We start from the raw sequence: 22,081 nt of genomic DNA, 5'->3' as shown, positions 1-22,081 counted from the left end.
TTTGACAATCGCAGTCTTAATACGCCCTCGTGCGCACCCTCAAATCATCCTGCAAGACCACTCCCAGCAGGACAGCAATGTACTCACTTCTCGCGACGCTCGTCGCGCTCTCCTCCCTCTTCACCTCCTCACAAGCACTATACTTCTACCTCGACGGCACGTCCCCGAAATGCTTCTACGAGGATCTCCCTAAGGACACGCTGGTCGTCGGTATGTACTCCCTTCACGCCTCCCTGCCAGAAATTGGTGGGAAAGACATGCAGACCGCATCGAAGAGTTCGCGAGCATCAAAAGTTCGAGGCCGGCTAAGTGACAAAACTGCGGTACAGGAACCTACAAAGCCGAAGCCTACTCCCCTCAAACCCAATCCTTCCACACCACGCCCGACCTATCCATCCAAGTAACCGTCGAGGAGGTGTTCGACAACGACCATCGCGTGGTCACGCAGACCACCACATCTTCCGACACTTACTCAAAATTCACCTTTACCGCCGCCGACCCGGGCCTGCACAGACTATGCTTCACGCCGTCCGGCCCTGCGGCCATCAGCGTGGGAGGCTGGTTCTCCAACGCTGGCGCGACGATGGGCGGCGTCAAGCTGACTGTCGACATGGCCATCGGTGCGACCTCCAGGATCGAGTCCGAGGACAAGTCCAAGATCGACAACATCGTGAGCAAAGTCAAGGAACTTAATGGGCGATTGACAGATATCAGAAGGGAGCAGGTTTTCCAAAGAGTAGGTTCCAGACCCACCCGTCATATTCTCCTTTACGCGCCGGGATGCCTTGCCCGACCAGAAGCGCTTACGAGCAAACAGGAACGAGAAGCCGAATTCCGTGATCAGAGCGAGGCCACAAACGCAAAGATTGTGCGGTGGACATTGATTCAATTGGGTGTGCTAGGCGTCACATGTGCATGGCAGTTGTCGCATCTGAGGGCGTTCTTCATCAAGCAAAAGTTGACATAGAAGATGGAAGTGCAAAAAGTTTGACCATGCCCATTCCAATGACTCTGGCCTTATGAAAATGGTTGTCTGCAGGGCTTATGGCTCGCCCCAGGCCTCAATCTACAAAGAATGTGGAACTTCTGTGATCCATTTGCCAGGGACTGAAAACGCCGCGCTATGCTGATCTGCTATGCTACCATTCTTCTGCACAGGATCTCAGTCTTCCCATACAGGCCGAAAACGCAAAACGCCAGAGTACATATAGGAACAAGGGAAAGAAATCATCTAATCATGAATATAATGCATCAATACCCTCGTCTCGCTCGTGGACCAGCGATGTTTGCCCCTGAGGACTCTAGACCCCATCCAGCTCCATGACCCTTTCTAGCGCCACCACCCAAGTGGTCGTTGAGCGAGTGGTCGCTGAGTGATAACCCGTCCATACCAAGATTACTTCTCTCAGAAGGTCGACGTTCAGGCGGATGAGGTCGATTTCTACCTGATCTAGGCATTGCCCTCGCAGATGTGGGAGGCATATCGAATCGTGGCCTGTCAGGTTTAGGCGTTGCCCACTCGGGTACTGTAGATGTCGTTGCGATTGACGCTTTGCTTTCGATCGAATCCGTAGAGTCTTGCCGGACGAGAGATGGCGTCTGAGGAGGCAGATCTTGATGAGTGTCATGATTCTGACCATCCGGAGCTCGCTGCAATGGCGCTTGTGGTATGGTCTGAGGACGGAGGTTTCCGTTTGATTTGTTCATGTGCAGGAATTCTTGTGGTAGTAACAGAGCGATCGCGGCAACCCCTAATTTGGTCCAAAGGTCATGGAAAAGCTCACCGAATGGCTCTCGCAGCATAGCAACCCCTATCAATAAGCTGGCTTCGAGGGCATATATGAGGAGGCGCACAAACTGACCCCGTACTCCATGCTGAGACAGATGGAGCATAAGATGACCGATGGGTATGCAGGCACTTAGCAAGACGACGTAGTACCCAAATAGTGTTGGCTTGAGCGTTACTGCGGCTTCAAATATCCACACTGCCGCTGACATCAGGGTCGCAAAAAAGGAGATACCGCTGAAAATCGCCAGATTGGACGGACCTGGCGCAGGGGCTGGCGACGGAATGCTGTGTAGAGCGCTCGAGGCACCCGCCAAAGGTATGGCCGTCGGTCTTCGAGTGGCATTCGGAGGATCCAATGACGGATCTTGAAGAGAAAATACGGACCCAAATATGTTCTCCAAGCCTGTATCTGCTTCCTTGGGAAAGAATTTTGGTTGTGCCATAGCCTCTCGAGTTGGCTCTTGCTGATGAACAGGCTGGGACGGTTTTGTTGGTCGGTCAAAGAACCCAGGAGGTATACCAATTGCTTCTCTGGCCAAAATGCCAGGTTGAGTGGCATTCTTTCGGACGCCCCTCGTATTGAGAGCTGGAAGAGTGCCATGAAACGGGGTGGGATCGACAGATCGGTATCGAATGTGCTTCAGCTCAGGCTGGAAAGTCTGTTGTGTTGGAGTCCAGTCCATGGAGTCCATCTGATCTTCTGGCGGAGTTGGCGGCCTCCATTCTTGATAAGTCGGCGGTGCTGCCGTTGCGAGGCTGCTAATGTTGAAAGCTTGATCCTGATTTTGCTGTTCTCCCACTTCAGGAGGAACGAACTGGGTCCTGGCCAGGAGAGGAGCAGGGTCGTCGTGCCAATTGACTGCAGCAAGATTCTTAACCTTGACAATGCCAAAGACTGACCATCCTGCGACGATGGTGATCGCCACAGTGAAACAAGCATGAAGCATTGCTGATGTTCTCGTGGAGAGGGGCACATGGTACATGACAGTCCATGCACCGAACCTTACCCCGAGAAGAGCCATTTGCACCAGATAGTACTCACTCAATCCAGCTAGGCTACCCTCACTGTGGGACAACTTGTGTTGCCACTTGGGGTTCCACCAGATACACAGCAATCCCAGCGCGAGCGAGAGACCGACGAAAGGCTCCATGACATCGAGACATTGAGAGACGAAAGGTCGGTGCTTCAAGCACACAATCGGCCCAAACCCTTGTAGGAGCGATGAATCACTGACCTGTGAACCGTACAAATGCCACGCCAGCTGCATAGCCAGACTCAGGAAATAGCCTAGTCCTGCAGTGCTAACGAGCAGACTCCTCCATCCCAGTCGGTTTCCAATCCTTCTCTGCCTCGACTTTTCCAAGACCCGCCGTAAATGGTCACTTCTTGCATTGTATGTGGCTTGATGCAATCTCGCCCTGACTCTGGGTTCGCAACGGGCACAGCATTGCGGATAACGCTCTTCTAGACCTTTCTTGTACTCTGGTAATTCTGCCTCCAATTTCTCGTATTCCGGGTGATCTGGCTCGGGGAGGAATTGAGCAAGATTATAGGTGTATAGCTGCTGGTTTTTCAGACATGTCGAGCAGAATATAGAGTCCTGCGTGGGAAAGTCGTCTTGCAGTGGATCGATGGCGACAGGTTGAGCGAAGCGCTGCGCGGGGGCTGCCTCTTCGACAGGAACGTCCGCTATCTCGCCGTTCTGAACATATCAGTAGTTAGTCCGGCAAGATCTTCTTCGACATACCTCATCAAAGAAGTTGACCGCAAGGCAGTGTTCGCATTGGAATCTGCGGCCTTGACTCTTGCTAAATTTTGATCTCCGTCCGCAGTAATGACAGTCTAGCCGCTGGCGTAGTGAGACAGGCATGATGCTGCATGATCAGTGTTGTAGAGGAAGGAATCGGAGACACTTGATAGCCCCGGTGCCATAAGCAGGAATGCCCAGGGTCATAGTTTGGTAACAAGTCAAGGCAATTGTCCTGCCCAGAGAAATCAACGGTTTGCCATAATGGGTTTAGTTCAGATCTCGGAGTGAATGTTACTTATCTCCGACCAAAAGAACAGCATCTCAGTTCACAGCACCTATTTCACGTTGATCTAAGTCAGCTACTCTCTCTGCGTATTTTACGTAAGGAAGGAACTAGATATAATCTCCAGAATATCGCTGATAGACCCCCGACGGAGGGTGTGTAGTTTTACGTTACTGGGTGGGTCTCCTAGGAATCGAAGGCTGAGGAGTTAATCTTTTACAATGATGAAGGACTAGAGGAAGCAAAGCAACGACTACAGGAATTCGCGCATTAACTGGTCAACGAGAAAATGCCTAGGAAATCTAGGCGTAGGCCTACCAAAGAAACGGAGGATGAATATCAAGAGCGCGTCGCCGCCCGGGACAAGCTAAATGGGGTGTATTTGTCTGTCTATAGCAAGTCTAACGTATTTACAATAGAGCTCTATTACGCGCGTAAGCTACTACCCTCCTATATCAACGTATGCCAACAAATCCTTATAACAGCGACGGGGGGTGCGCCGTCTAGTATTATACTAGTTCGGGGACTCCTCCTATAGCATTGGTGGACATACCTACGCGACGCCCCTCAAGGAGGATAATTGGGTGGTTAACCTAGACACCCTACGAATTCGCCCGATTTAAATGCCTTAGAGGCCTGTTGGAATGTACTAAAACAGCGTCTACGGCGAGTGCGTGTGGTGCGCTTCATGGATCGTGAAAGGCTAAAGGCTGAAATCCAACGTATCTGGAAGGAGATTTTGCAGGAGGAGATTCAAGCGCGGATTCGGGAGATGCTAGAGAGATGCGAGAAGCTTATAAAAACAGGTGGCAAGCGCATCAAAACAGCATTGTGGTGAATAATATGTCAATTCTCTCGTACATGGTAGCCTTCCGCATACAGCCGGCTAAATATCGGCGGCCAACGAATGGTGTCAGGCACTAGGTGCACAGGAAGAATTGTCAAGGCGACAAGGAAAAGTGGTTGTGGACGAGCTTTGTGAATTCAGCTTCCTCCAGACGAATGCAAGGACCAAGGAAGCAATGAAGGAAAGTTGGAAGATCGCTCTGGTTGCTGCCTCCCGCAGAGTTTCCCAGGATCTTGAGGTCGTACATCAAATATATTGAATCTCCCAACAGCCTCGCTCAATACTGAGACAACAACAGCACTGCCATCATGGATGCCCACGGGGTACACCTCAGCAAACCTCCAGAGATCTCCTCCAGCTCATTTTGGATGACCGACTTTGTCTCCCCGATCACCTCCCTGACCGCAACAAGCCAGATGCTCATTCTACTTCTGATTACGACTCTCATCTTGCTCAACATGGTCTTTTTCCGCCTAGTCACCATCCTCTCTCGCCCACCGCCATCTCGTCGCTCACAGCCATCCCCGGCCAATCCTACACACATTTTGATCGTTCTCGGCTCTGGCGGCCACACGGCGGAGATGCTCAACATTCTCTCCCAGACGCCCTGTCTGCAACTCGACTTTACATACCGCACATACGTGGTCAGTTCCGGTGACGGCTTCTCCGCCTTGAAAGCACACGAATTTGAGAAATCGCTCCTCGCCGATCTATCCTCCACTCCTGGCCTTTCTATTCCTGAAGGTACAGCGTCAAATTACAACGTCGTCACTATCCATCGTGCCAGAAAAGTCCATCAAAGTCTTTATACAGCCCCATTCTCCAGTCTAAGATGTCTGCTGGACTGCATTGCCGTACTGAATGGATCACATCGCGATCTCAAATACCAGCATTCACGCGGATACCCTGATCTCATTCTGACCAATGGGCCTGGCACGGGTGTCATTGTCGTGCTTGCTTCCCTGACTCTGCTCTTTTTCGGCTATTCTGGTCCTTCACCAGCATTCATGTCCACAAGCAAGGACTCCAATCGGGAAGTAAACCGACTTGGCGGCCAGATGCGCAGCATCTTCATCGAGAGCTGGGCACGAGTAAAGACGCTGAGTCTAAGCGGACGTCTTTTGAAACCCTTTGTAAATCGCTTCATCGTGCAATGGCCGCAGTTGGCACGATCAGAAGGGAGCAGGGTCGAGTACATTGGCCCGCTGGTAACGTAGCATATAGAGGTAGATCTCGAATGCTTACGTCTTCAAAAGGCATACAGATTGTACATGCTGATCACCCGTATGCAAAGACAGGCTCAGCTCGTCCTCCATATTTCACAACCGCGGATACTCGCGCATTCAGTTTAGAGACATGGCACAAGATCTCGGCACATCCCACGCCTATCTAGCAGGATCACAAACCATCCTCACGCCGAGAGTTCAGCGTCCCTCACACGCCCCCTCTTGCTTGCTCGCTTCTCCTCCTGCGTCCGTCTGATGATATCGGCCGTCACGTCACTCACACCCATGGCTTTCACAGTCTCGGCCTTCTGCGCGGCTAGGCGCTTCCTCTCCTCTGCCCACTCGGCCTCCGGTGTCATCACTTTTCGTTGCTCGTACCACCGCGCCCTCGCATCCTCTAGAATCTTCATCCGCACGTACTCGTCCGCATGCCACTCCCTATCCCGGGCGTACTTGTCATTTCGTAACTCATCCAGGATCCCAGGTTGCGGCAGCGGCGGAACCCACAGACTTGGGTTATACGTCTGGCTCTCGACATCGTATCGTGTCGTGTCACCTGTGTAGGCCTGGTAACTGGGCGGATCGTCCTCGGGCCACGGGATTTCGATCTCCTCGCCAGCAATATACCGCGTGTGTCGGGGCAGTCTTGAGTACGTGGGCCGCTGGATATACGGGGCTCCACCTCTCAAATGCTTGACAATGACCTCCCGTTCGCGGCCGGTGGTTTCGTCCGTGACTTTGTATACAAGTCGCACGGAGTCGAGTGGGATAGGCAGTTCGGCGGACTGAAAAGGCATTTTTTCGCGCTGGCGAGTGCCGGGCGGTAATTCCACATCAGCCTAGCATACTTAGCATCTCCCTATCTCGGTTGCAGCAGTGGGTGGTGGTGACCAAGGGGCAGTAATACATACCATATTCAATCCTTCGATTGTGATTTGTTTCCGTTCCAAATTGACGTCCAGAGCCGTTCCAATCCGGCCTCGTATACCTGCATGCCCAATGACCACGCACACGCGATCTCCTGCGATGATATTGCCCTCAGGGCCTTCGCCTTCCCACTCTTTCTGCTCCGTTTCGCGACCCTCTGAGCCGACTTGATCAGAACCGCTTCCCTTCGGTCCCTTCAATGCTCGTCTGGGAATCTCGGGACCTTGCACAAGCAGAGCACTCACAGCCCCGTATGTGTCGGCTTTCTCGGCGACGTTGCGTTTCGGCGCGAGAGGGCCGGCAATCCAGTCTTCTCGCCGGTGTTTGCGTTCGTCTTTGACATATTCCCGCTTAGTTTTCTCGGTTTCGAGTTGTCGCCGGTCGTACTCGCGCCAGTCGGCCCTGAGCTTCTTGAGGTTCTTTTTGCGGGTGGCTTTGAGGGCTTGGTTGCGGGCGAGGAGGTTGATTCGCAGGATTTTCTGCATCTTGATGGAGAATTAGGATCGAAACCACGAATGAGAGAATGCCGTCCAGTCGTGTATAGCAGAGGATGGTGCCTCGATGCAGGCGATCGACGACGCGGCGAGCTGTTCGGAGTAGGTCAGGCCATTGAGCAGACGTCGATCCGGCCGAGTTACTGAAACGAAGACCAAGCACGTCTTCCTGTTTCTGACCACACGTCTGTTTGATCGGAAACAGCTTCCAGAGAGAGAATAGACAAGTAGAGTATGATCGAAGAGCAGTCAATATGCCAGCCGTTGCACTGACAATAATTTTGGATCGAGGTGCAAATTGGAGATTCTCCAGCATTACCAGTCACGTGAGGGGTTGGTTTTCGAGTTTGCTCAAGTTCGCTTCCTGAGAGACGGTATCCGAGAGAATATCACTCAATAGGCTCACCGACACGAATCATGGACTGGACTGGATGGAGGACATAAGACATTGGATATTTCCGCGTATAAAACTTGTTCTTATTTTTCATCAAGTCCGCTAACGGATATGTCTTTCGTCAACCATGACCCTTGGGACAACTGAACAACTCATCTCCGTCGCTAATAGTACATTTCGATTCGTGTTGGGCAAGAAGAGCCTTTTCTCCTCCATCGCGATGCCTGCGAGAAACATATGAGCAGCCAGCGACAACAAAGCGTCATTTTCAATGAAACATTCATCGCCGTTTTCGTGCTGTCCTTTCTGACCTTTTCTGGTATTAGAAATATTCCCTTGTCATCCTTGTGTACAAGCACTCTGCTCTCGCATGGATGGTAGAAAATCCTCCCGCTCTTTTGAGATTTTTATGCCTCCAGCAATAATGGATTTTCGCACATACCCTCCCTTAGCAAATTCTGTGACCTTTGACAATCATTTCATCCATGACATAAGAGAAAATTTGTGAAAGAAGAATTTCCGACGCCGTACTGTCTATCATTCGGGTATCTATGAAAAAAGGTGAAATGCAAGGCGTCAAGGGTCGTGGAATCATGTGTGGACCGAGAAAGAAAACGGTGTGCATGGCGGTCCTGCTGTACTCATTTTGGGACAACAGGAGGTTTCTTCGTTGTTGTCGCCGCTCTTGAGGGCATCATCATCACCTCCTCCTCCGAGTCATCATCGTCGCCATCGGCATCGTGACATGAACGGGCCGACCATTCTTCGAGCGATGCACCAGTTGCAGTTTGTTGCGGACGACCGTGTTTGATAATGGTGTCTGCAGTACGCATGAACTCTGGCTCGGTGTCTCTTGATGAGATAAGAGTATCTCTGGGAGTCGTGGCTGATTCACCTTGGAAATAGCCTTCCCCTGGAGGTGAAGAAGCGCTAGACGTAACACCAAAGCTTGGATTCGACATGCTGTGAGATACGCTACTAGTTCCGTAGCCGTCGAGTGACGAAGCAATAGTACTTGCTGACGGCCCAGCCTCAATGGAGAACGGCGGCGGCTCATTCGCTAGACGAGTGCGGTGTTTCTCGAGAAACATGATATCGTCGGGGGATGGAGGACACTCGTCCGTGATAGGTTGGCTGTGTGCTTTTGAAGCGGCTTCAGCAGCTGCCTCGGCTTGCGACTGGGCCTCCTGGATGAGCCTCCGTTGATTGAGTTCTTGAGCTTGCTGGAAGGCCTCTTGGCTAGAGCCAATCGGTTGAACCTTTGAGTTCGTGTCCTGGACATTGGTCGTGGGAGGCGCTGGTGGAGCTGCGTTATAGTCGATTGGTGATTTAGCCGTTCTCAGAGCTTCCGGTTGCTCGATGGCACCAGCTGCCGAGGCTGTACTGACAGCAAGGCTTGGTCCTGCATGGCCATCACCCTCCGAGGAATGACGGCTTGGCGCTGGTGAGCGATCACTCCGTTGTGAGCGCCTGTCCCGGCTCCCAAGCCGTCCGAGTGTCCTCGAAGTACCTTGCCAAAGTCCATCGACCATAGCTTTGAAGGATCGTTCTCCAGGACCAAGAGGTCTTTCCAGCTCGGGCGCCGTCTCTGCATGTGGGAGTGGCATTCTTTGCATCTGCGACGCTCGAATGGTCCGGACTGACTCGGCGGTAGACATGGTTGAAGTCGCACGATCGGGCCCACGAGGCCGATTCTCTTGCTGAGGCATAGGGCTAGACACAGTCGATATTGCATCTGGCGCCTCCAGTGACGAGTTGAAATATGCGTCGCGTGAAGAATCGTCCGGACTGGCCGTCTGGCTTTGTGCTAGAGGATGCTCGCTGTTCTCGCGCGAAGTCTTCAAGGCGGCTAGAACTTCATCACCTCTCAGCGACGACCGGCGAGCATCTCGGATCTTGTCTCGGTCACTACGTCCAACGGTGCTAGTACTCGAAGGAGACGCCACAGATTCGCTCGAATGGCTTGCTGAAGTTGCGGAGCTAGGAGCTCGTCGGCGAGTGTTGCTTCGGCCGAGAAGGCTGCCCGCGATACGACCGGCCGTGTTGAGGGCGCGTTCGATAATATTTCTCTTGCCAACAGCATGAGAAATTTCCTTTTCGTCCAGTTCCAAAATCTTCTTCTTGCTTTCTTTGGCCATCTCCATGGGGCCCTTGAGCCACTGATCTGGATCCGGCATGCCATCAACGACCCATTCGTGTTGCTTCGCTTCTTCGATAGTCATACGCTTGGCGGGGTCTTTGATGAGGAGCTTGCGAATAAGGTCACGAACAGCCTCCGGGACAGGTTCAAATCTGAGCTCGTAGTCCAGCCGTTTGTTGCTGTTGATGGTTGAAGGGACATAGGAGGTTGGTCTGTCTCGTGAGGTGTCGACTGGCACCAATCGACTCTTTGGGCAAAACACTTCAGCCTTGCATACGGCTTCGTGCAGGCCCATTTCGTCATTGGCATAGAATGGAAGACGGGCATACACCATGCAGTAGAGAGTGATACCCAGAGCCCAGAGATCAAGAGCTCCAGTGATTCTTGGACCGTCTTTTTCCTCGAACATGGATGGATCCTCGTAACAGAGCTCAGGAGCCCAGAAGGCCGGGGTACCCACAGACCTTGCCAGCTCTTTCTCATCGTCCAATGCCGACACGTCCTTCTCAGTCAATCTGTTTTCAGGGTCTTCCTCCGTTGTAGGACGGCCCAAATAAGAGACACCAAAGTCTGAGATCTTCACAGTGCCATTAGCTGACACCAGAAGATTAGCTGGCTTGATATCTCGATGGATGATGCCTATATAATGCAGGAATTCAAGGCCAGCAAGTGTATCCCGAAAACCCCGACACGTCTCTTCGAGCGTCAAGGCAGGGACGAACGAGTGTTCATCATCAACCTCGTCGAAATTGAACTCTGACGACATATGTGAGATTGCGCTTGTGGCGATGCTGAATTTCCTGCCTCGATATGGCTCGGGAACATATGCACCGTACATGCTACCAGCAAGAGCAGAGTCAGCGTAGTCGTCGTGAGAGCTGGTACGGCTGGGATTGCTAGACGCAGCGTAGAAGTTTCGCGATCCCGATCGGGAAATGTCTGAAAACCCATCCTCTTCGTCATCTTCACCTCCGTGTTCAAGAGACCAGTTTGGATTGGGCTGCAAGTTTGACGTACGTGCCCTTTCCTGCTGCTCGTGACGTCGGGCGGCCTGCGCAACGAGAAACAGGTCCCTCTCAGCCGGTTCAAGTGGTACCTCAATACCCACACGTTCTTGTGAGAAACGGTTGTTGTTGACGGCTAGGACTTCTCGGACACCTGGTTTTCTCCACTTGATCTCGCCCTTTTCGACGTATTCAAGGATCAGGTAGACTTTGTTCTTGTTTGGGTCGTCAATGACCTCCAGAAGACTGACCACGTTGGGATGTCTGGCCTTCTTCAAGATGGCGACTTCACGTTTTGTTCGGTCTTCAGGGGCACCTAGCCGACCTAGTCGGCGTTTTGCGGAGTACCTAGGCACAATCTTGACAGCAACCAAGGTCCCTTTCTCAATATCTCTTCCAAGCTTGACCTTGCCATGTTCGCCGCGACCCAGTTCCTGCACGATCTCGTAGTTGTTGATGAATTTGTTTCCAGAGAAGGTGTCATGTTCGATCTCGACGGTGTGTGTTTCCTTTGGCGTCTGAAGATGGTGTAGCTGTGGTGAGAGGTCTGTCAGAGATGAGGCTGACGGCACCCGACCATCCGGGTTGAAAAGACCAGGACTGGACATCGGAGTGTTGTCGGCTGTTCTCGTGCCATGTGAACCTTGCTGCCGCTCTCTAGACGGTCTCCAAGTTGACATTTCGTTGTAGACGAGGTTCTGGGCGGGATGAGAGCTTCTCGTTCGAAGCGGTGGATTAGGACGGTGGCCAGTGAAATTTGCTTGTAAAGCAGCAAAAGATTGGTCTGGGTATCTTGGGTGATCAACATTAGTAGACAATCTTGGATGCGAAGTTGAAAGAGATTTGGAGTGTGATGGCCGGCGCCCGCGCATGTGGCCTTGTGATGGTCTTGTTGAGAGTTTGTGCAGGCCCACAGACGATCCAGTACCAGTACCGCGGTCACCTTCAGGCACAGACAAGGCCCTCAACGAATCCGAAGACATTTGAGCGGATGAAGGTGATAGCGGCCCTGGTCTGGGAGGGGCAAACCCAGACGACACAGAAATATCAGGCTGTGAGTGCACATTCAGACCACCACAAACATCCTCATCAACCTTCTCTGGCGGATCCCGTGCGAAAAGAGCCGTTGGCGTGTTGCCCTGGGTCTCAGAATCCCTGCCATCCTGACAATCCATCTCGGGCTGCTGATTTTCTCTTCCACTGTCACCGAACTGACGCACACTGACCCCATTTCTGTCCACCTGGTACCCCAGGTCATGGCGAGGCTGCTGCAAATTTGGGGCCCATTTGATACCAATGTTGTCTGACATCGTTCCAAGAACTGCTTTTTTCTTTTTGTCCTGAACTATATATGGACATTGAAGGTCTGCTGGAATGACAATGCCACACTAAGTCGACGTTTCCGTTCACAGGCTTGCACCCGAAGCGCTCCCTACACAACCATCTGAGATCTCAAGCAGGAATCGACGGTATTGTAATGCCTCCATTCGCAGACCAATAGTGGCTCGGTGATCCAGAGGCTCGATTGCCAGACGCGACAGCTTAGAGGCTCAGCGACCGGTATCTGTCGCACAGACAAGCTCGTCGCTCATCCAGGACTGTGAGGTCCGGTGGGCGATTCGAGCGCAGAGAGGTCTTCGAGGCGCAGGTCGGGTGTTGAAGTAGTCAGAAGAGGTAAAGTCCTTCAGGTGAGGTGTACGTCGATGCACTTCGACGTCAAACGGTAAGAGGGGAAAATATAAACCACCAGTCGCTACTAAACAAAAGGCTGTGAATACCGAAGTCTGAAAGATTGCAAGTCGATGTAAGGAACGAAGAAAGATATGTCGAGGACTGCGAATGGCAGGCTCGCATGAGAGGCACGACAGATAGAAAGGCAGCGCAAAGAGATGACGGAGGGGAGGGCGGAAAAGCCCAAGTGGCCAATGCAATGCTAAACAGTCCCCAGAGAGCAGGCGAACAGGCCGTCTCAATGGCCCGGCCGAAGGATTTTCGGGCACTCGCACTTGATAAGAGGATGCAGAAGCGGGCATGATGGGGCCTTTTTTGGGCCTGCCGTGGCTGCATGTTGAGGGGCGTTTTCCCAACACCCGGCCGCTTATTCTGGTGGGCTACGAGGATTGCAGTGGCTTGCTCCCATCCGAGCCATCCACTCCTCTCACCGTTGTATCCCTGCCTGCCTCTGACCCTCTGCTGAACCACCAACCGAAATCACCTTGGCTCTTGAGCCCGGAATAGTGACTGCACTGACCACCTCTTCGCTTCAAGAACACACACACAAACTGTGCATGGAACCAGCTAACCACCCGGAAGATGCCATCTGCGGGCTGCGAATCAACGGGTCATTGATTCTCATCTCATGCGAGAACTGCACCTTGTTGACGAGGCATCCAAAGCATTTGCAAGCATTGTCCAGCCTAAGAACAGGGGAAGAGGGGAGACATCTTCGCCAATTTCTCTTTTGGCCCTCCTGCAGAGGCACTTGCAGGAGAATATTTTATGTTGCGCTGTAAGGACAAAGTACCGCGCTGAGTCGGTTCTCTCGGGCTTGTCGTCAGGCCACGCTTTTGGGACACGAGGACTGTGGCCACTGTGATACAAGCAGGCCAACTTTGACATGTGTTGAACAGTCCTTATCCTGCTGCGCATGTACACCGTATCAACAATCAAGCCCATTGCGCGTGCTTGCCCTATCTGCTGTTTGCTGGTACCTGAGCCACCCTCACCCATGCATTTAATCAAGCGTGCCTTCCACGCATGGTCAGATAATCACACTAGTATTCAGCTCCACTCTCTACACGAGTGCTCGTCACACCTTGAAGCCATCCATCCCTCCTCACAATGATCTGGGTTGTGCGCAACTATTGCCGAACCTGCTGCTCTCCTTACGCTAGTGGGAGAGCGATTCTGTTACCTCCGCATTCCTTGAAGATGAGACTGAAACTGGACGCGTGCCCGCACACACAGCAGAGTGCTAGTGAACGTATGGAGAGGCAAGTATGCAACATGTCAAGCCAGGGCTTAACGGGTATGGTTTGACAGGAGCTAGCCAAAGCAAAAAGGCGAAGGAAAAATGATTCGGCCACACAAGGATGGAGACTAGGGAAGTTGAAGCCAACGGAGTCAACAAGTGTGCCGCCTCTTGCGCCTTTACAGCGGCCCGCGTACTGCAAGCTTCGATCCAACGTGCCGTTGTGTCGTCACTGGCGGCAGTCAAGGTACAATGTACAAGTACCTGATGGCCCGGGCTCTGCATGCCTCAAGTCAGGTAGCAAAGCATAAGCAGGCGACATTTTGACCCAAAAGAAGTGATTTATGGAGGACCACACTGGTCGAAACATGAGGCGTGGCGTCGTTGGGGACTTTCACATGCTTCGACAACAAAATTTGCAACCTCAATTGCTTGATCGTCCATGATCAGCAATTATTCCGGGGGGCATTCCTGTTAAGGGGCCGTCATGGGCTTATGTGATAGGACACAGGCCATGGCTCCCAATGATCATACGACACTGAGCACCGAGGTGCGAGGGGCCAGTGAAATCATTCTCCAGCCCTTGTACATAGTCGACAAGCTGAACCGAGCCCTTGGCCTTCTCAGACCTCGCCGAGGCTGGCCACCTGAGACACCCTCCAAGCTTCCTACTGTGATATTCAAGTCGATCCAAAATGTATCAGGTATGTGTGCTTTGATGACAAGTGCTACAGCCGTCACTACCTGGTGGGCACTCCGCCATGGTGCAGTGCGAGCTAAGGCTTTCAACCCACTTTTCATGCGCTGCAATGCATCTTGACCAATTCAAGCCGAGTGCCCCATCACGCTTGAGTCGCGCATCTAGAGGATCGGTAGGAGTCGTTGTTCTCGTTTTGAGATGATAGTATACACTTGCATGCAGCCAATACTACCGTGTCGGAACTGTCGGGGTCTCACATCTCTGCGGCATGCAACGGTCAACTCGGCTCTCTGGGATACCTTTGCAAGAACGAATAGTCTAGACTTGCCACCTTCTGATGAGAAGGGTGCCTCGGCTATGGCCCCAGGCGAGAGCGAATGCCACAACGACGATGATGAGTGCCATCTTGCTGCAGGCCTCCATATGCGGTTCGAAATAGCGCATCCCCCATGCCGGTTTTCAGCTCCTCTTGCGGTACGTTAGGAGGGTTCTGGTTGTCTCACACTCGACATCATTGGCATTGTTAACCAGGACCTTCAGCCTAGGAGCTTAATGCTTTTCCATCCCTCATGAGTACCCAGGACTGCATTCTGTTACGCGACCGGTACAGCCCTCCTCTGTCTCGGGCGACTTCCACTTTTTCCATGCCTCTTCGACGTGCTACAGTATACCGTCGGGCTGCCCTCACAAAACAACGTGGGAAGATTGAATGAACAGGAGGGGTTATGGGCCGGCGCTGTGAAGAATTTTGTCATTTGTTGAAGCAAAGATCGGCATGGCGATCGCACATATGGCACCGATCTGCCTTCTGTTTGACATGCACGGACATGTCTGTCCTATCATGCCCTATCGTGAAAGGCACAGAAGATCTCACGTCTAGCACTTTGCCATCTACAGGCTAGACTGCTGCGGAGTCAAACAAGCTTGGCCGTAGCTAGAACGTGGCCGGCTAGTGCTTTGTGGGAAGTCTTGGGGTATGGAGTCCGAATTCTCCTCTCCTCGTGTTTCACTGACATCTCTGACCACATCCCTTGCGCTATCGACCAGCCACTGCGGAGCAAAGAGCCGCTCTAATGCGCAACATCCCATCCCGTCCGCAGGGGTCGGAAGTTGTCAATCCGCCAATACTTACCTTACGGAGTATCAGGAACTGACTTTGCCCTCCAGCACGTGTGCTCCTTCCGACGATATTAACCCTAGTAGCCTGCCCTAGGTACTGTGGTGTGTGTGGTATGCAAATACTGGTATTCAAACGGACAGATGCCACCCCTCGTTTGCCACGTCGAGCAGACAAGATGCCGTTCGCCATGCTTTTGGCCATTCCAGCCGAGGTATTCTAAGCGATGTTAGCCAGCCTCTGGCCGCCACACGCTCTTTCCAGTCATTTGCATGAAATATGACCACAATGGCAAGCGGCCCGCCCCGGAATATCGCAAGTGCGAAGATGTCAATGAGACAGCTTTCTGGATAACTGTCACAAACGTTGTGCAATGCCCTGCATCAGAAGTAGCCCCTTCAAAGAGCCGTGAGTATCCGTGCATGCCATTATGAAAGCGATAAACTTGTTAGGGTGGCATAGACAGCCCTTGGTGGTTTGTCAGTCGAATACTTTGTGGGTGAGTGATGGAACAAGGACTGAAAGTCAGGCTGATAGCCAACCAAAACCATGACTGCGGACAGTCAGCGCCAAGCTACGGTGATGTCGACTTTCATTTCAACCACAGGTCACTTCTGCTTTCTCCTAGGCACAGTGACTTCGCCTCAAGAAGTAGCTGGGATGATCGGACTTCTGCGTGTGAAGACTTCGGGAAGTCTCGATGGGCTTTGCATTCAAATCAACTCTATTCAATGTTGTACCGTATTTTACATGATGCCGCCAAGTTTGCCGCTGACCACCTCCCTTCCTATACCGTGTAGGTACCTACTCACTGCAACCACAGATCGTTACGCGATTATTCATCTCAGATATCACTAATGTCTTAGTCAACTGTCCTCCGCTATGTCTCTTCGTCAGCTTCACATATACTACTTCACACCAAAGCGTCTTCTCAGTTGCTGACTGCTTTGCGGCTTGATACGAAACGCTTCCCCCGAACGGCCAATGTCGCCTCCGGATGAGAACAGCCTGAAATCGGTGTCCAGAACACTTTCTATAAACGGTAGCCAGCTAGTCGACGCGACAGTACTAGGCGATTTCTGGTCCGTAAGCAGAGATGATACCACCAGGCCCACTCGTAAATCTACCAATACCACTGTCCATCTTCATGGTGTCGGTTGCAATGCCCAGCCAGGCTATGAACGGAGCTGGAGCAGAGCACTATCAGGGCGGAACGGCAAAATACGACGTCAAAACCTTCACGCCTAGACGATGAAAACAGACTCTCTGGATCTGTTTGACTACTTGAAGAGCTCATGAGGTCTGGATGGCTTGACGGGATCCCACATCTCATTATCCACAGACAACTGTGAAACAAAGATTCTCAGCTTGCAACTACCACGTACATCATGAGTTCATGGACAAATATAGAAGAGGAGCACGCACGCACCGGAACGGTGGTCATAGCTGGAGCAGGGCCCATAGGCTTGCTTGTGGCCACCGTTCTCTCCCACTATGGCGTCCGATCGATCCTGCTGGAACGCAATCTCTCGACCACGCAATGGCCGAAGATGGATCTAACAAACACAAGGTCCATGGAGATACTGCGCAGACTGGGTCTCGCGTCAGCCTTGAGAGAGCAGGGCGTCCCCTCGCACTTCCCACTCCCAGTGCTGTTCTCCTCGGGCCTGACCGCCCACGAACCGATCACGCGCTGGGATCTTCCGAGCGTCGACGAGTTCCGGAGGCACATTCTCGCGAACAACGATGGTGCACAGCCGTTGGAGCCATACCAGCGTATCTCCCAGGTCATATTCGAAAAGTGGCTCAAGAATATCTGCGACAAAGACCCACTTATTGACGTCCGCTTTGGCTGGGCTGTTAGGGCAGTCGATGAAGAGCGTGACAAGGCGCAGGTCACAGTCGAAAACACCCAGAATGGAAACACGGTGATCATTACAGCCGACTACTTGATCGGCTGTGACGGTGCCTCCAGCCAGACGCGAAAGTCCATGGGTTTTGCCCTGGATGGCGGTCCGATGTAAGTACCATCAACCACCTTGACGTCCTCAATCCCAGAAGTGGAGAATATACTGATGTCCAAAAGCCCAGTGTGCGCACTCCTAGTCCACTTTAAATCACGCGATCTCGCTCGAATTCAGAAACAAGGGCAATTCTGGCACATCTTTCTCCTCACGCCGCCCGGGCAATTCGGTGGCGCCATCATCGCACAAGACGAAATTGACACTTGGACGGCCCACCTGTTCCTACCTCCTGACGCCGACGCCTCGCAGATCGACTCCCGCGACGCAGTTTACCAACTCCTCGGTGGGCTAGGCTCAAAATACGAGATCGACATCGACGAGATTCTTGTGCGGTCCGTGTGGCGGCCAACTGTAGGCGTCGCGCAGACATGGACAGGACCGAACTGCCGCGTGTTCATTGCAGGCGATGCGGCGCACCAGACTATCCCGACTGGGGGCTACGGAATGAATACAGGCATTGGTGACGCGTACGACATGGGGTGGAAACTCGCGGCTGTGATCAATGGACAGGCCGGGCAGGAACTTTTGCGATCGTACGAGCAAGAACGCAAGCCCGTGGCGGCGAAGAACGTGGAGCACTCCGGGGAGCATTTTAGAGTGCATGGTGAGCTTGCGGCGTTGTTTAAGGACGATACAGTCCTCCAAATCGACCAGGACACGCAGCCGGCAAGGGCGCTGAAGCGTGCGATCCATGAGTACTACGCCGAGCATGATGGAGAGAATAAAGATCTGGGATTCGAGGTGGATTACCGGTACAAGTCGTCGGTGCTGGTTGTGGACGATGAGGATGATTGTGCGATCCCTACTTGGACCAGCAGACACTACACGCCCAGTACTTATCCGGGTCATCGGGCGCCGCATATCTTCTTGTCTGATGGGTCGGCTCTGTACGACCACTTTGGAAAGCACTGGACTTTGTTGCGGTTCGTAGATGAGGCATCGGTTTCGAGGGTTCTTTTGGAGGCGGCGAAAAAGCAGGGTGTGTCTGTTGTCGAAGTCGATCTCGCGGCTGAGCCGCTAGCGGTGATATTGTACGAGAGGAAACTCGTGCTTGTCCGACCTGATATGCATGTTGCGTGGAGGGGCGATGCTGTGGATGGCGCGGACGCGGATCGAATACTGCGGACTGTCACTGGGAGAGGGTCTTGCGCTTGACAATGGTGCAGTGGGATCAAGGCAGGTTACAGGCACTGAGGCAGACTGGCATGGATCTGCACTTTTCCTTTTCTTCCAAACTTCCCCCAATCTCCTCTCAAGATAATGATTGTCGTCGCTGTGGGTAGGCGTGGACTTCACAAGGTGGACACTGGCTTAGCTAAGTTCGGATGACAAAATAGCGCGCAGCCGTCCTGCCGCCTGGGCGACCAAGCTTCCAAGCCTCCAAGCCTCCAAGCCTACCTGTAGGTAGGCTTACAGCGGAAATGATGTTGATTATGACGGGTTCCTGACCTAAGCATGCGCTTCTCGAATTGTCATCAAGCTCAACAACCCCGGCCCAAGTCGTATCCTCTCTCTCGCTAAGGTCCGACTGTGCACGATTAGACATCTTTCTCGTAAGACCATTGAAGTTACTGGCGCCACGGGATTTGATTTCCCTGGCCGACCCTGTTAGTCGCTATGCGCTTATGTCATTTTCTTCCTCTTGCTTTCAGATCCACGAATTCATGCGGCATGGGCGAGTTCTGCAGTCGACTCCTGATTGGATTCTACAAGCCACAACCAGCTATGAAGGTACGGAATAGCCGTACACCAGATCTGCTTTGGACCCACGAGGCTCGAGGACGCATCGAATTGTAGCCCACTCCTCCATGTTGGCCAATGATGAAGCGAAGATGCCCTTCAGTAAAGGGTTAGGCTACGAGTACCCAAGATTCCTTGCGCCTCGTTTCTGGAACACCTAGCCTCGGACAATATGGAGTCGAGATCCCATTCAATTCAAATGCTCAGCTAAGGATGAGGAAAGCGATATAGAATCACCTCCCGTTTTCTGGATGCTCGCATCAGTTCGCACAATGGTCCCCTCTGTTGATAACTGTCTTCTGACATCACTAACGCCATGGCTTCCACGGCTACTACTCTTCTCTACCATATCCCTGGGGACAAACTCATTCTTGAGTCGTATGCTCAGTCCATGTCTGAAGGAAACCGCTCACCAAATCAACCAGCACCCTTCCGGGGCGATTTCTCCTTTGTCAACAAGGATGCCGGCAATATTGATTCGAAAGACCACAATGCCGCTGTTTCGTGGCATGTGATGAACCGGTATGAGCGGTGGAAAAAGCAAGAACAAGCAAGACGATTACGCGCTTCCGCCAACGTGCCCCTTGGGCCACTCTCGCCTCCATCACAGCAACCACAACAAGCCTCCACGCCTGAACAACAGCAGAAACCATCGAGCTCAAGGACCCCAGCGCAAGCTGTACGTCGCGCTCCCTATGAAGTGCCTGGTAGAAGACGATTGGTAGAGGGTGTGCAGACTCGGCCCATATCATCGGCAACTCCGTTCAGCTTCGACCCATGGGTGGCCGAGCAGCCACTGCAGCTTGGTTATCCTGGGATAGCCGCGGGACCAGGCACCACTAGCGGCCCTCAAACATCATCCGCATCAACGCCCTCCACTCATTCCGGCATCATTGAAGATGACCCGTCGTCCGTGTTCACAACGATGAGCACGCCACTAGATCTCAGCGAAACACTTTTCGAACCCTCTGGGTTAGCTTTGAACCCGCTGGCGAGCGGTTTGATAACCTACGCCTACGAGATGTTTATTCCTCAGTTGTGGCCAGAAGAGTCGAGCCGAGGCCAGGGAGCTTATGAGATTGCCAGATGCTGGGACGACATGACTATCATGAATCAGGACACCTGTTTTGCTAACGCGTATCTCAGTCTGCTGGCAGCAGCAATGGCGGTCATGACGGACGATGATAGTCTGGCCTACCAGTCACGGTATTTTCAGGGTCAGGCAATGGTCGAATTGCGGCAGCGAGTGGCTCAACCGACTCCACCAGATATGATCACTCTTAAAGCCATACTGAAGCTCTTCTCCTCGGAAACGCTGGTCGACAACACGGCCGTAGCGCGGATGCACCTCAAAATGCTACGAAATCTAGTCAATGCAGCTGGAGGAGTCATCCTGCTTGATTCATGGTTCCGCGAAGATCTCCTCTCCTGCGACTGTTACTTTGCCTTGAAATACGAAACGCGGCCTCTCTTCCCCGCCCAGGAATGGACGCCTGGGCCGTTAAGTCAACCTTGGAAAGCACGGTTACTCTCCGCTGGGATTCTCGGAGACCATGCGGCAGGAATCGACCCTCTGATAGAGCATCCTCTGATGAAAGCAGTGATCACTGATCTGCGCGAGCTGTTCAAATCTCGAGAATACACTCGAAATCACGATGTGCCGACGGACGATCAATTGCTGAGATGGCAACACCTGCGCAGATTCGACTGCATATCGAGGCTTGCAGATCATCACGTCAACCTATCCATCTATCCTCACCTGTTCCTACACCCCATAACACAAGCATACTCCTGCATTGCTGCAGCACTGATGACATCCATGGTTCTAGGCTCGCCTGAACCTGTTCGATTCGGCCTCAAGCTAATTAGTGATCTGCGCACAAAGGTCACTGCGAGTGAGTCAGAAGCGGAAGATACACAGCACCAGCGGCTCCGGCTTTGGGCGCTGTACGTGGGATCTCTGGCAGAGAAGGTTCATCCGGTAAGCACTGAGCACGATTTGTGGTTCACAAAGAACTACCGCAATCAAGCAGCAGAGCTGGGCTTGTTCGGGTGGGAAGACGTCAAGAAAGTAATCAGACACTTCCTCTTCTCGGAGAGCTTACACCAAGAAATCGAATCTGGCCAAGCTCATCGCCTCATGGACGCCAAGCAGGGTCTCTACTCAGCGTGCGGCACGAGTTGGCGAGACCCTGTACTCAAACCCTATCTGATAGCTGGTGGACCCGAGCAGGAAGAGACCGGAAGCATGTCGGTGGTGGCTGGCAAGCAGCGGGTGGAGGAGTGAAGGTCGTTTCAAGATCAGACGAAAAGGCTCTTCATTGCAGTATCTCTCAGACTTCGACCCGTCGACGAGGCGCGAGTGCTTTGGCAAGGTCTCCTCCAGAAGTCAATTTTTCTGTCTTGATTGGTCAGTATCGTTTTCTCGATCGGGTTTTTAGCGAGCAACAGACGCTGGACCTGGAGTATTACATGCGGTGGAGAAGAGGAGCTGTGACGAGCTCATTTAAAGTACTTACCTATGGATGACCTGGGTGATGGGTGGGCGTAGTAGATATACGTTAACCTCTTGTAGGGAATAAGATCGTGATATCTGCAACTTGAAGCATCGACCAACGATATGGAGGTACATACAAGAGCACTTCTGATCCAGCTGTCTCTTAAGTACTGTGGA

At 52.6% G+C, this 22,081-nt stretch overlaps 7 protein-coding genes across 7 annotated transcripts; 4 read left to right on the top strand and 3 right to left on the bottom strand.

Annotated features, from left to right (window-relative positions):
* The first annotated feature begins 13 nt into the window (after positions 1 to 13).
* Positions 14 to 1,261, top strand: PV05_08284 (uncharacterized protein). The gene is made up of 3 exons (XM_013457788.1): positions 14 to 210; positions 330 to 736; positions 818 to 1,261. Exons 1-3 carry the CDS (start codon positions 78 to 80, stop codon positions 965 to 967), a joined length of 690 nt encoding a protein of 229 aa, XP_013313242.1. The 5' UTR covers positions 14 to 77; the 3' UTR covers positions 968 to 1,261.
* PV05_08283 (uncharacterized protein) lies at positions 1,042 to 3,734 on the bottom strand. The gene is made up of 2 exons (XM_013457787.1): positions 3,538 to 3,734; positions 1,042 to 3,492 (listed from the first exon to the last, which is right to left on the bottom strand). Exons 1-2 carry the CDS (start codon positions 3,658 to 3,660, stop codon positions 1,252 to 1,254), a joined length of 2,364 nt encoding a protein of 787 aa, XP_013313241.1. The 5' UTR covers positions 3,661 to 3,734; the 3' UTR covers positions 1,042 to 1,251.
* A 1,231-nt stretch (positions 3,735 to 4,965) lies between these two features.
* PV05_08282 (uncharacterized protein) lies at positions 4,966 to 5,887 on the top strand (the record flags this gene model as incomplete). The annotated part of the gene is made up of 1 exon (XM_013457786.1): positions 4,966 to 5,887. The coding sequence occupies exon 1, from the start codon at positions 4,979 to 4,981 to the stop codon at positions 5,885 to 5,887; it is 909 nt and encodes a 302-aa protein (XP_013313240.1). The 5' UTR covers positions 4,966 to 4,978.
* PV05_08281 (uncharacterized protein) lies at positions 5,787 to 7,702 on the bottom strand. Its single transcript, XM_013457785.1, has 2 exons — positions 6,808 to 7,702; positions 5,787 to 6,735 (listed from the first exon to the last, which is right to left on the bottom strand). The coding sequence occupies exons 1-2, from the start codon at positions 7,306 to 7,308 to the stop codon at positions 6,082 to 6,084; spliced, it is 1,155 nt and encodes a 384-aa protein (XP_013313239.1). The 5' UTR covers positions 7,309 to 7,702; the 3' UTR covers positions 5,787 to 6,081.
* Positions 7,683 to 12,846, bottom strand: PV05_08280 (uncharacterized protein). Its single transcript, XM_013457784.1, has one exon. The coding sequence runs from the start codon at positions 12,163 to 12,165 to the stop codon at positions 8,353 to 8,355; it is 3,813 nt and encodes a 1,270-aa protein (XP_013313238.1). The 5' UTR covers positions 12,166 to 12,846; the 3' UTR covers positions 7,683 to 8,352.
* Positions 12,847 to 16,286: 3,440 nt separating this feature from the next.
* On the top strand, positions 16,287 to 18,984 carry PV05_08279 (uncharacterized protein). Its single transcript, XM_013457783.1, has 2 exons — positions 16,287 to 17,663; positions 17,730 to 18,984. The coding sequence occupies exons 1-2, from the start codon at positions 17,032 to 17,034 to the stop codon at positions 18,820 to 18,822; spliced, it is 1,725 nt and encodes a 574-aa protein (XP_013313237.1). The 5' UTR covers positions 16,287 to 17,031; the 3' UTR covers positions 18,823 to 18,984.
* Positions 18,985 to 19,197: 213 nt separating this feature from the next.
* PV05_08278 (uncharacterized protein) lies at positions 19,198 to 21,996 on the top strand. Its single transcript, XM_013457782.1, has one exon. It carries the CDS (start codon positions 19,724 to 19,726, stop codon positions 21,692 to 21,694), a length of 1,971 nt encoding a protein of 656 aa, XP_013313236.1. The 5' UTR covers positions 19,198 to 19,723; the 3' UTR covers positions 21,695 to 21,996.
* The last annotated feature ends 85 nt before the right edge of the window (positions 21,997 to 22,081 follow it).

Source organism: Exophiala xenobiotica (assembly GCF_000835505.1).
Source record: "Exophiala xenobiotica strain CBS 118157 unplaced genomic scaffold supercont1.5, whole genome shotgun sequence".
In the NCBI taxonomy this organism is placed as follows: domain Eukaryota; kingdom Fungi; phylum Ascomycota; class Eurotiomycetes; order Chaetothyriales; family Herpotrichiellaceae; genus Exophiala; species Exophiala xenobiotica.
The sequence above is the reverse complement of the archived record's forward strand: the minus strand, read 5'-3'. Positions and strand labels throughout refer to the sequence as shown.